Consider the following 13,670-nt stretch of genomic DNA (forward strand, 5'->3'; position numbering starts at 1 on the left):
AACATGGAAAACGAGAGCAAGATAGCACACGTGATCACCGCTCATTCAAGCTCATCCTTGTGTTTTTTTCACGTGCTGTTCATGTCGCCATGGTATACACTCAAACCTCGACATAACAAACACTGATATAACGAAATATCGGTTATAACAAAGTAAGCGAAGAATAGTCTTGCAATAGATATGTACAGTGTTAGAAATATACATTTATAATGAATTTTCAGATATAACGAAGGTATTTTCGTGTAAGATGTAACTTCGTTATAATGACGTTTCAGTGTATATGTAGCCTCGTGCTCCTTTTAAGTGGAAAACAATATTTTCTTTCCTTCCTCTAAATCTAGCGATGAAGCATATGCACAAGAGTATGGTCATCATCATCACCCTCACCCTGTACTGCGCGCGCCATTACATTTTACGCCTGCGAATTTTTTTATTTCGTCACCCAACTAATTCACAGCCAAACTCGGCTGTGTTTACCATTTTTTATTGTGCATTCCACCGCTCCAACTGACCACCAGTTTCTTCTGCTGCGCATTATGTGGTCGGCACAGGTCTAATTTGTTCTCTTGGTGGAACCTAGAATATCAAGTACCCTTTTTTGTTCTCTGACCCATCCTGCCGTTTTCCAGTCTCTTCATGTACGCCTATACTTTTCTATTCCAATGCGCTCTGTATGGTCCTTGACTGTTTTTCAAGTGTTTTTGTTATCCTTCAAGTTTCCATTAACTAATCCACACGACACGAATGCGCAGGTAGTGCAGCTGTACTACGTGCAGTACCTGAATGGATTTGATGCCCCAGCACTCGAGGCGGCACTGCAGGGCATTCCAGGCATTCCAGAAGAAGACGCAGCATTGTTATCAGCAGCCTGCTCACAAGCGCGAGCCCTGACGGCTCCCATCAACACCGACAGCCCTCCGCCGGACTTGCGCGGCCTGCGGCTCGACTGGTGCCGTCTTCAGCTGCACGCGTGCGCGCAACGCCACGCGTGGAGCCTGCGCGAGAGGCCGCACCTGGCCTCGCTCATGAACACGCTTGTGTTCCACACCAAGATGGTGGACTACCTCGACCGGATCCTCGTCGAGACCTCCGACCTCTCTATATTCTGGTCAGATGATCTTTCTGCAGTCCAACCTGAGCTGTCTGTTTTCGGCGGTCATACACTCAAACCTAGATATAACGAACACGGATATAACGAATGATCGGTTATAACGAAGTAAATGAAGAATGGTCTTGTTGTAGATACAGTGTTACAAATAAACATTTATAACAAATTTTTGGATATAACGAAGTTAACTTTGTGGCAGATATGACTGTTATAATGAGGTTTGAGTGTATTAATGCAAGGTTCTCGCTGTACTCGGTTACAAATTAAGATAACATGTAAGCTCTGTCCAAAGAACTGCGGCGCGCCATCCCTTCACCTGTGTAAAACAGTCGTGCTAGCTGATTTTCGCTTCAACCATCAGTACTTCTCGGCTAATGTAAGTACTTCGCATATTAAGAGTTGGAGGTTCGTCATCACTACATAAAACATTACGTTTGGCGGGGCAGTTATGTCAGAATCCCCGACGAAATTTACCGGGACCTTCAAGCTTCTGTCTTAAACCAGCGACAAAAATGCGTGTCTGTATGGGAAAGTCCGCGATCTGAAATGCTCAAGAAGTGTTTGATGCCGCAAAAATGACTAAGTGCTATTGTATGGAGCATTCATGCAAATTCTCTCTCTAAGAGGGACAGCAATGGCTGTGGGTGGAGCGGACATTGTTTTTTTTTTATGTTATGAGCGAGTATAGTTTGCATTCCTTTCGGAACAGAAAGTTGGTTGGCGTTGCACTAAGCTTTTGTTATCGCCAGTATTGACCATTTGCTGTGTCAGTTTGAAAACTTAAAGTAAGTCAATAGAATTGAATGAAAAAGAACTCTTCACATGCTGTGACAGCTGGTTTGAGTTTGCCTTTTTGGCAAGGCCATATGGTTTTATTTAGCTAAAAAGTAAAAAATGAAAAAAATGAATAAAAATGAAGGGCAGGTGCTAAAGATCTGGCTGAGCTGGTAGATAAGAATAAGGTTTTATGGGGATTATTTTTCAGCCTTTATTTTGTTACAAAGTTTAAAGCGTGTCTGAATGTTAACACGTTCAATTTATCTTGGTCTTTATCTTGTCGCTGTCAGTCATACGTAATGAAATGTTTTGTGACATTTGGTTGATATCAATCAGTTTACACAAAAGAGCCTTCTAAAAAGCCAAAACAGATTGATTCGGTTGATTAAAAAGGAAAGGATGTGCCATGTCGGGTCTAGATGCGCCGTGCTCATGGAACACACGGACACAGTCACGCTGTCGAGCAACAAACACGTGTACATTTATTAAACTGCTTTTACAATGGGAACTCGCCAGCCGAATCTTATAAATAACTGGTAACATGACAAATAATCCATTATAATGGCAATAGAAAACACACAGAGGACATGACCACACAAAAGAACATATCACATAAAATACAGTGCGAATGCGGTGTCGCCGATGTCAGACTCGCCACGAGAGCCCGCAAACACGTGCCGCGGACTGTTCCCGCAGACCTACCGTGAGAGACGTCTCGCCAAACGACGAGGTGTAGTTCATCCAGCTAAGTACTATAGGCTGACTCATTCCTTATAGAAAGATCGTGCTGTGTGCGAGCCATTTAGCAAAACGGTAGTGCTTAAAAGCTACTGTTGGCAAAGTTCAGGATGGTTTTGTAAAGGCAAGCTTTGTCTCACGTTATATTTGCCCAGATTTGACGTGTCTCTATGTCTATATGGGCTGCTTGAGCACACAGCAGCCTGCCAAACTGTCTTGTATTGCATCTTCCTGTTGAATGGCGCAGTTTCTTCAGCCGAGCCTTTGAGGACCAGTTCCACCTGTGCTTGGAGTTCCCAGCGCAGACGCGCTACATCATTGCCTTCCCTCTGATCTGCGGCCATTTCATGAATTGTACTCATGAGCTTTGCCCCGAGGAGGTGAGCTTGTGTATGGCCCTTACGACTCACTTCCATCGCGTTACTTGACGTAATGTGTCGCTAATTGCCTCACTGCCATAAGCTGCACTGCGTGTAATAGGAAGAGTAATTTGTCAAATTATAGACAAAAGGAAGAACAAAATAAAGGGCCATGGGCATTGTAACTGTCTCAATTTTTAGTTGACACCTGGACTCTGCCCGTGAGCGAGATATGGGCTGAAAGAAAATATCGCGCAAAGGAAACTTAGCTGGAAATGGACGTGTAGAAAAGTAAGGGACAGGAGGGAAAAGAGGACATGCCTATAAACAATGACGTCATTGCCCAAGATTGCTTATCATTGGAGCTTGAAGAGCCAGAAATAATGTGTACTGCAAGGTGTGGGCCCAGGGTGGGAACTCTGTGCTTCTGCGTTTTCCCTTGTTTCTAAACCTTGTCGTCGCCGTGTGTTGTGCATGAGTGCATTCATGTTTGAACTGCGCCAAGCAGCTTCTTCTAGAAGTTCAACTCAGTGCAATCTCTATCCCTTTTCTCCTGGTTATGATCTTTCTTTTCGGGTCATGAATTTATCATGGATCATTGACTGTCCTGGTCCCACACCCTGGTGATTGGAACCTGGCATTAACAGATGCATGCGGCGAAAATGTGCTCGAGGATGACGAGAACATTTTTATAGCCATCTGCAGAGTTCAACACTGTTTGCAAACCACTCTCTTTTTCTGTCTTAATGTTGCTGGACAATCCCTGTTGGTTAACTCTGGTTTGCTCTTTCTTCCAAACTGGCAAATTGTTCACGGTTGAGAATGGGGCTTGTACAAGGCTTGCTGCAGTAGAGTGAGATCTCACCAGTATTTATTTATATTGTTTATTTATTTATTTATTTATTTACTTATTTATTTATTTATTTGTTTATTTACATATGCCTTACAGGCCCTCAACAGAGGCATTGCCTAAGGGGGCCAAATACGAAAGTCTATACAAAGTAGGTTAACAATCGAAAACGTAACGGCAAACACGGGAACTTCAAAACTAATGATCTCAGACATTAGATTACAAGACGTTGCGATTCAGAAGAAGCGATACAACGGTAAAGTACGGGATGATAACCATGCAACATGAAACACAACAAGGGAAATGCACGAAGTATATTACTGAAATGCGGTAGTACGTACACAATACGCAAATTTTACAGATTGCAGGTATACGCTAGGGTAACTGCGCATAACAGAACCAAACCTCGCATTGTTAATGGGACCCTTCATCGCTTTTCCAAGTAATCGTCGAATGGCTTCATTAGAGGAGCTTGTTGCCTCGCAAATCGACTGCTGCAAAAATTTTTAAAATTCCTCAAGTACGAGCAGTGTTGCAGGGATTTGTCGTGCACTTCAAGCGTTTTCTCTCTCCTTTCGTACCAGCGAGTGCACTGCAAGCTACACAGGGAGGGGGATGTCACGGGGGCAAGAACATGCGCCCCTTCATCAGTGTACGTCACGACCTTGAGCACTTTATTTTCTTGTCTTTGAATGCGCGGCTTAGTTTCAGTGTGAACGTAGCAGCACCCCATGGCGGCCGCTGTAACCATGCAGCTCACAATGCTCAAATCGGCCAATGAGCATGGACTTTGGGTTTATGGCATGGTCGTTTGGGTTTATGGCATCATTTGGAGAGAGAAGAGTGAACGATTCCAGCTGACTGAGAACTAATTGCAAATTCCAGGTCGTGTGCTGGGCTATAATGTTTGGCTCAAATGTTCTCAACAGCCTCGACTGTCGATCGGCAGTGTTTTCTCGCCGTGCTGAGAAGTGTTGCAGGGCCCCTTTAACATTGTGTTGCTCACGCATGTGACCACGTTGGACTTGTAGCGTCACCACATTGGCGACCGAAGCCTGACGCTGGTGAACGCGTTCCTGGACGAGATGTCCAAGGAGGCCAAGAACATCATCACCACCATCTGCGACGAGCAGTGCACCCTGAGCGACCGTCTGCTGCCCAAGCACTCGGCGCCCCACATGGCTCTGCTGGCCATGCACCAGCGCAAGCAGCGCACCGACAAGAAGCACCGGCAGGGTGCGGGCGGTGCACAGCCCAACGCGCCGCGCGACAAGCCTGGCGCCGAGAGCTACCGCCGCACCCGCGAGGAGCTTAGCACGTGAGTAACGGTGCTAAAGGCCCTTCATGTGAAACTGTAGTTGAAAGGAGTTTCCATCTCGTAGAGCACTGGTTACGGCTTTAGACATAAGAAAAAAGACAAAGGCTGTCCTGTCTTTACTTGTCTTGACTTCTTTCTTAGTCAAGGACTTCAATGATTCCGTGCATCATGTGTCGGCACCAACTTGCCCTGTTTGCTATCCGATAAACAAAGGTACTTTTATGAAGCTACTTTTGATGGCAAGTTTGGGTGTCTTTGCAAACGTTGCTACTGACATATGTACTAGTGCTCATCTGTTGCTGCTTCAGGTGCACGTTAACTTGTAAAATCAAGGCACAGAAACTACGCTTCTCGGCAATGACTCCGTGTTTGCGGAAACAGAGCGCTGCAATGCAACCATCTAGTGTGCAGTTAGCAAATGACTCACCTCTCCTTTGAGATCTTGCTGCTCGCTTTTGTGCCTTTTCTGTCGTAATTTTTTTTGCTCTTTGCATGTTTAGGCATATGGAACGCAACAGACTTCATACAAAATGTCACGAATCGGTACAAACGCCCACTTGTAATTGCTGGTGTAACTTGGGCGCAAATCATCTCTGAGGCACATGTGACATGCAGGAGGCAACAAGTGGAGACATTAAGTGTGACTTGCCATAGCGTGTCGGACACAAATGCTGTGCACACTCAGTTTGAGGTGACCAAGGCTACTAGCTATGGATTGCATGGCATTTGATCAGAAAAGCCATCTTTGCAATGCATCAAAATTCAGTTGCACTGTTTTCGTAATACTAGTGCTTTTCAAACCAAAAGGCTTGCGTTTTGATGGCTGAACTATTCTGTAGGCCAAATTTTAAAAAGTTGTATGTCAACTACAGTCACTTCCTTTATACATTCAAACCTCGATATACAGTCAAACCTCGATATATCGAACACGGACATGTCGAATTATTGCCTATATTGAACGGTTCCTATATCACGTGGGAAATCGCATGCATTTTTAATTTTTTATTTCGAACGAAGTTTGACGTATAATGGATATATCGAACTCGGCCACCCCAAACCGCCCGCGCTCCGTTGACAGGCGGCGAGCTTTCCCGCAACTCTCGAAAATAGCGGCAGCGCGGTGGGCGTTTACGACTGCTGCACACATCGATGGCGCCGAGTGCGCCACTTGAACGTAGCGGCATACGCACGCCGCAGCCTTGCAGCAATGACGCACTGCACTTGTTGCACCAGCTCCTCCTTGATAGTATCGCCAGGCATCCGTCGCATCGGTCGTTGTTGTGCTCGTGTGTTAGGCCTGCCGCGCGTTGTGGTGTGTGTAGCGATGGCTGCAGACGCGAAGAAACGGACGACCCTGACTTTTGCAGCAAAACTGGAAGCAATCCAGGCTGAAGGCGTAGGATTCGGACCTGGTGCGTCAGGGACGGAAGGTATGCCTTATCGTCGATAACTGCACGGCACACCACACCGATGCCCAGCTGAGCAACATCGAAGTGGTATTTCTGCCGCCCAACACCACTTCGAAGCTCCAACCGTTGGACCAGGGCATTATCCGCACATTTAAGTCTATCTACAAGCGTCGGCTGATCGACATTTTGCTTGTAAGACTCCGGATGGGCCAAGATCTGAAGATCGATCTTTTGGGCGCCATCCAAATGCTCAAGGCGTCGTGGGAAAACGTCAAGCAGTCGACGATAGCCAACTGCTTTCGGCATGCGGGCTTCGGTGGACGCACTGACGAAGCATCAGTGGAAGAATCCGAGGAAGCTGAGTTGGCATGCGCAGATGAAGAAAGCGAGCTCGCCGAAACGTGGAGCAAGCTGGAGAGCTTTGTTGGTGCGGAGCCGCAAAGCATGTGCATCGAAGACTTCGTTGGAGGTGACGACAGCACTGGTACAACGGCGGATGTAGAGATCGTCGCCGAAGCTACCGCTGAGCAGCTGAATGAAGACGCTGCCGAGGTGGATCCCGCAAGCGCTGATGGTGCCCCGCTCCCGACATCAGCTGAGGTCGTAGCCGCTTTGGCCCTTGCGCGCCGCCACTGCAGCGCGATTGAAGGCACCGGCCTTTCACTTGTGGATCTCCTGGACTATGTTGAGGACGCAGTCGTCAAACACGCCATTGCCAACAAAAAGCAGGCTACTCTTTTTCAGTATTTTAAGCCAACACAATAAATACTTTGTTTGAATCTTCAAGTGAGTATTTACTGCACCACGATTGGTTCGTTGGTTGTTTTCCACAAGTTCTTGACGCATTTTTTACGTGATTTTTTATATCGAATTCTGGATATATTGAACTATTTCGCGATCGCCGTGCCGTTCGATATATCGAGGTTCGACAGTAATGAACACGGATATAACGAATTATCGGTTATAACGTAGTAAATGAAGAATAGTCCTGTCACAGGTAATGTTCGAATATACGTTTATAACGAATTTTCGGATATAACGAAGCTATTTTCTTGTCAGATGAGGCTTCATTATAATGAGGTTTGAGTGTATAAACAATCAACTACTGCCTGTTTCCATTTCAAACATTCTTATAAATAATGCAAGAGAACTTGCTGTCTGACATCGCAGATCTTCAAGTGAAGTCTGTTGCGCGGTAGCGTCTAATGAGACCTCATTGTTACAATTCCTGTCAATTAGGGGCTGCTTTAGTTACTGTGCCTGTCTTTATTGCAGTATGGACAAGCTACATATGGCACTGACGGAACTGTGCTTCGCCATCAACTACGCCTCAAGCATCCACGTGTGGGACCACACGTTTGCGCCCAGGGAGTACCTGGCGCAACACCTTGAGAACCGTTTCAACAAGTAAGCCTTGCAGTGAAGCGTGCGCCATGTAGAGTACGGTCCACTGTTAAAGGGAACACGAGAATGAGCACCTTTCATATCAGTGGTCTCCTAGTTAAGTGGATGTGGGAGCACTGTTCGTGCATGGCACCACTAGCCTGTAAAAAAGTCACAACTATCAACCCCCAGTAGTCTTATGCAAATCTAAGCCATTATGCTTTAGTAGGAGAGCGAAATCCGGGGATGCCCTGCACACAGTGTTCCTTTTAACACTGGACCCGTGTGTTCATATAAAAGTGGAAGACATGTAGTGCAGTGTTCCATGGCCTAACGAGACAGAAATACAGTCAAACACTGCTACAACGAAATTGAGGGGACGCATGCAAAGGTTTGTTGTCACGAAATTTCTTCGCGGTGAAATTTCATGCATAGACCACGAAAGTTGGGAAAATTTTATGATTATAACTCATCCTCTGGTCCTGGCAAGCATATGCATTATTTTTGCATGGAACTCTCGCTAACTGAAATGTGTTTGGCCACACACGAAGTTACCGCGTTTTCTCGCGTATAACCGATGCAAAATTTATAGAAAGTTCAGAGCTAAGGTCGGGGTGCGGGTTGTATGTAAATTTTGGTGCACAATTTGGCTTCACGGCAGGGCTTCTTGGTAATGCAAGAACAGCGGCTTCACGTCAATACACCGGATGTATGCTTAAAAATTTTTCCGCAGTTTGTAGAAGGGGGTGCGGGTTATACAGTAGACTCTCAGTAAACGGAAATCTCTTCAACGGAATAGCTGCTTAAATGGAACAACTGCCTGTAATATGATCGGTTTCGGGCTTGTATTCTGCACCCCAGTTCATCTCTCAGTACAGTCGAAGCTCGTTAATACGTACCCGCTTTAAGCGTACTAACGGTTAAAACGTAGTTGCGACGAATCCCCGACCGAGTCTCATAGAGCCTAATGCATTCGCTGACCGCTTAAGCCGTAGTGCTTCACCCTACGCCTACCGGTTAGTGCGTACCCTGCGTACCGCGATAACATTTTGTGCCATAAAATTTTACTGCGCCGCTGAACTTCCCAACGCCACAATGTGCCGCCAACGGTTTTCAGTCTTTTCGAGAAGTGCGTAGATCGGTCGATCACCGATTCCGACTTCCGCGCGATTGCGGCGATGCCTTTGCGGGTAAGCATCGGGAAAGAACGAAGGTTAGGCGGCGGCCACCGACGAACGCGCCAGCGTGACTTATCGCCGACAACCTTATCACAATAAGTATCTTCAGATAGCTGCTCGGGCACGCGTGCGGCGCAGCACTACTTTAAGCCTACTGCACGCTTTTAATAGGCAACAACCTGAACGCGTTGGGCCGCCGATCGCTGCCGCATCGTTGTGCGGGGCCGTGTTCAAGCGCGCGCCGCTTTGTAGAAACGAAAGCAGCTCGCTGTTGCGGAGTTGAGCGTTGCTGGTAGTGGGCGACGAGAAACTTCTTTGCATAAACGCTATCACGCTAAACGCACGCGTACGGTACAGCAAGCGTAGTGCTGTTGTGACCATACTGCACTCTTTTATTGGGCGACCACCCAAACGCGCTTCCATCCGCTGCCAGGACCGCTAGAGCTGCTAGAGCGTCGCGGAGTGCGCATCGCTTACAGGAAGTTCGTCATCGCCGCCTTAACCGAACAAGCTCATCTGTGCTCATCGCCGCATCTGTGCACGGTCTGGAGCGAAGTGGGCACGAAGAACACTCTCCCACGACAAATGCGCGCGTGCGGTGCCGCAAGCGGCCCGGCGGCCCGGCAGTGACGGCGTGAGCCGAGAAGGCGACGCGCTGCATGCAACTAGCCAGGAGACGATCGGCTTCACGCAGCCGTACCGCGTTTCATTGGAACTGTGTCAGTTTTCATTTAGTAGCAGATCGCGGTACAGACGCACACACATATATCGCGGAAAGCCGACATTGTCCGTTCTGTCGCTACGTTGGTCACTGCGTATACCGGACCCTGTAATAGTTCCGAAATGCTCCTTGGCGTCGCCACCGCGCGCTATCGGCACTATAGGACGGTCGTGCGAGAGTACCACAATCTTTTCTCCAGTTTGGCAAAAAGAAAGAAAAGGCTTTGCAGTGGGTACTTTCGGCAATATTTGCTCTGGCACTGTATTTATTTCTTTGCTGGCGGCGATGGCGCATGCGAGGAGATGCATATTTTTACTTGGTGGTTAATGCGTACTACCGTTTAGTGCGTAGTTATGCGGCGTTCCCGGCAGGTACGCATTAACGAGGTTCCACTGTAAACAAAACTCCCGTTGAAAGGAACACATTTTCCTGATCCCTTCGGGTTCCATTTAACGAGAGCCCACTGTACTTGAAAAAATGTGGCATTCAGACTGCCTTCAGAGGGTGTCAAGCATGGAGCACTGAAAACGCGTGTCAAAGCTTCGTTTGCAGGCCAACCGAAAACTAAATGCCGAAGGCCGCACCACACTAGTCATAAATGAATGACAGGAAAGCTGAAATTCTTCGTGCCTTTTTATGACTTTACTGCCATTAATCAACTGCTGTATTAGCCGCGTTCCTTCATTGTTGCATAGTCGCTATCGATGATCACCACAGTAGTGACCACGCAAGACAAGAAAGCAAAGTGGGTGCCCTGTCAAGACTAAATACTCAATTGCCTCGATGCTGTACGATGCGTTTTGCAGTTAACTTCATATTGTAAAACTTGCCAAGCAGTGCCAGAGCTTGTTCACCACATCGTTCCACCCATGAATGAAGGTGTGCGTCAAATCCACTGTGTGTGCAGGGCGCTGGTGGGGATGGTGATGTACAACCCAGAGAGCCACGAGATAGCCAAGCCGTCCGAGCTGCTTTCCAGTGTGCAGGCCTACATGAGCGTACTGCAGGGCATCGAGAACCATGGTGGGTTCCTTCTCACGTTTCACTGGGTGCCATTGGGGAACCAATAGGAGCTTACCACTTACCGTGCAGATTTGCAGATTAATGCTTGTGGCATTCGCCAAGTTTCGTGCAAAGTTCCCTGATGCGCCGCACCTTCCGATGATTTCGGGTTCTTTGTTGTGTCCTTTTTGTATTCATGAGCCTGTTTGCAGTATCGATGTTTCATGTTGCTTGGTGCATGGTGGTGTTGCGATCAGTGTAGATGACCACTTTTTCAACATTTCTGTCTTTGCGAAACGTTCTGCCGTAAACCTGCGTGCAGCTTCAGGCGGTTAAAGGAGGTTTCCCACGTCGCTCATCTTGGCCATGAGCGGCGCTGGCCACCACTAGCAGGGTTAATATTATCCACAAACACCCTAGAAAGCACCCAGATGGATGGCACTGTCATGGCAAAGAACCACATGCAAAATGCTACGGTTGTCCGTTCTGTGCCCACCTGTGGCAAGTTACCATCGCATCCACTTTCATTTTCCTTTGCTTGATTGTTTATAAAGTTTCAATGAAATGTCGCAGCAGTTTTTCCCTGTGGTTCTTCTGTTCTTATTTTCTCTTACCTTGTGTGTTTGGGACTAACAAAATAATCGAGCCCCTGTGATCCCCTGGAGCTGCAACATCCACTGCAGGAGGTACTCGCGAAGTCTGTAGTATTTTCATTAGGATAGTAACACAGTACAGTCAAACCTTGATCTAATGAACTTCAATTTAATGAAATCCAAGATGTAACGAACTATTTTCATTTCCCTGTTAAGCCACACTTTTTTTTTGCAATTTTGTGAAGCATAGTGAAGCACGGTGTCAGCGTAGCAGGTGACGCACTGCGTACAAATCAATCACTTGGGACAACTGGTAGCATGTGCAGACACTGCATTTTGAGGAACACTGCTGATCGGCGTAGGTGAAAGGTGGTACCAATCGCACAGCTAGCACGTTCCATTGAACCGGCACCTGTTTGTGCTGGGTACAAGATCGCTGTACAAGAGTGCACACACACCGGGGAAAGCTGGATGATTCATCTGCTTTGCCACCATGTTTTATTTCACAATATTGAAATGCTCTTTGGTATCACCACCATGTGCTATCGCATGCAGCCGTGTGAGAGCGCCAAAAATTTCTTTGACTTTGAGTTTTATCTTGGATCTCATAGCAAGCAGTCCCGTTACTCCACTCTCTTTTTCTGCTGCTGCTCTTTAGTATGCTTACTATTGAGATGCAAGGCTATTCAAGAAAGCCATTTGGTTTTTTGTTCTATGTTGAAACGTGGGAACTTCAACTTATAAAAAAAATTGGTATTTAACAAAGTTTTCAACTGCCAGTATGAATTCGTTATGTCAAGGTTCGAATATAACGTTGAGCGCATCCAAAAAAGTATTACAGCGGAGTGCGGACTGCTTCATTTGCATTTTACATTGTTTTCAACTTTACATTATAAGGACACTATAGGCAAATAACAATTTATGCAAGAGTGAAAGGTACGCCTAAAACGTCAGCGTTAGCAACAGCAGTGCTCTACTAATCGAGAAATTAAGGTGAATGTAGGACACCATGTGCGCCACCACTGAGACATATTGAAATGAGCCCAATGACGTCAAGAGCCCGATTTCAAATAATCACTAGTACTCAATCTACTTATAGTAAAAAATGACATTTTGTGCATTACAAGACATAATAGGTAAAATGCTCCTTGTGCGTTTCTCTTTGATTCTCATAAAAATTACACATCATCTCTCCCTACAGGCAACCATGGTGCAATGCGAAAGCATCGCGGGGGGTGTACGTCGAGTTTCCGTTTCACTTATGTGACTTATGAGACGGTGGTTGTCGAGGCGTTTGAATTACCGCTTACCGACGCTGACGTTTACGTCTGGCTTCCCGAGCCTTCCTCTGCTCCGCGGCGGCGGCGCTGCCGCTGCAACTAGCGCCCACGTTGACGTTGTTCATGGCGTTTCGCACACCATTGCACAGAGAGCGAATTACGGAAGCACAGCGAACGCGCGCTTTCACAGCCTCGCAGCTTCGAGATTCGCTTGCCGGCGTTCCCGTTTACGTTCAGCTTCGCGAGCGTCCATAGCGTCGTTGCGAAGGAGAGTGCAACGCTTGCTGGCAAGCCGTTTACGTTCAGCTTCACAAGCGTCCATAGCGCCGTTGCAAAGGAGAGTGCAACGCTTGCCGGCAAGCCGTTTACGTTCAGCTTCACGAGCGTCCATAGCGCCGTTGCAAAGGAGAGTGCAACACTTGCCGGCGTTCCCGTTTACGTTCAGCTTCGCGAGCGTCCGTAGCGCCGTTGCAAAGGAGAGTGCGACGCTTGCCGGCAAGCCGTTTACGTTCAGCTTCACAAGCGTCCATAGCGCCGTTGCAAAGGAGAGTGCAACGCTTGCCGGCAAGGCGTTTACGTTCAGCTTCACGAGCGTCCATAGCGCCGTTGCAAAGGAGAGTGCAACACTTGCCGGCGTTCCCGTTTACGTTCAGCTTCGCGAGCGTCCGTAGCGCCGTTGCAAAGGAGAGTGCAACGCTTGCCGGCAAGCCGTTTACGTTCAGCTTCCCGAGCGTCCATAGCGCCGTTTCAAAAGAGAGTGCAACACTTGCCGGCGTTCCCGTTTACGTTCAGCTTTGCGAGCGTCCATAGCGCCGTTGCAAAGGAGAGTGCTACACTTGCCGGCGTTCCCGTTTACGTTCAGCTTCACGAGCGTCCATAGCGCCGTTGCAAAGGAGAGTGCAACGCTTGCCGGCAAGCCGTTTACGTTCAGCTTCCCGAGCGTCCATAGTGCCG

The 13,670-nt window shown here is 47.5% G+C and overlaps 1 protein-coding gene across 2 annotated transcripts in view; it reads left to right on the forward strand.

Annotated features, from left to right (window-relative positions):
- Positions 1 to 13,670, forward strand: part of LOC119405251 (membrane-associated protein Hem) — a 51,234-nt gene that overhangs the window by 18,121 nt on the left and 19,443 nt on the right. For both annotated transcript variants that reach the window (XM_037672062.2, XM_037672063.2), the window contains exons 10-14: positions 753 to 1,108; positions 2,871 to 3,003; positions 4,864 to 5,150; positions 7,835 to 7,966; positions 10,749 to 10,864. In XM_037672062.2, the coding sequence (XP_037527990.1) occupies positions 753 to 1,108; positions 2,871 to 3,003; positions 4,864 to 5,150; positions 7,835 to 7,966; positions 10,749 to 10,864 (1,024 nt within the window). The remainder of the gene's footprint in view (positions 1 to 752; positions 1,109 to 2,870; positions 3,004 to 4,863; positions 5,151 to 7,834; positions 7,967 to 10,748; positions 10,865 to 13,670) is intronic.

The sequence above is a fragment of the Rhipicephalus sanguineus genome, chromosome 9 (genome assembly GCF_013339695.2).
Source record: "Rhipicephalus sanguineus isolate Rsan-2018 chromosome 9, BIME_Rsan_1.4, whole genome shotgun sequence".
Taxonomy (NCBI): Eukaryota; Metazoa; Arthropoda; class Arachnida; order Ixodida; family Ixodidae; genus Rhipicephalus; species Rhipicephalus sanguineus.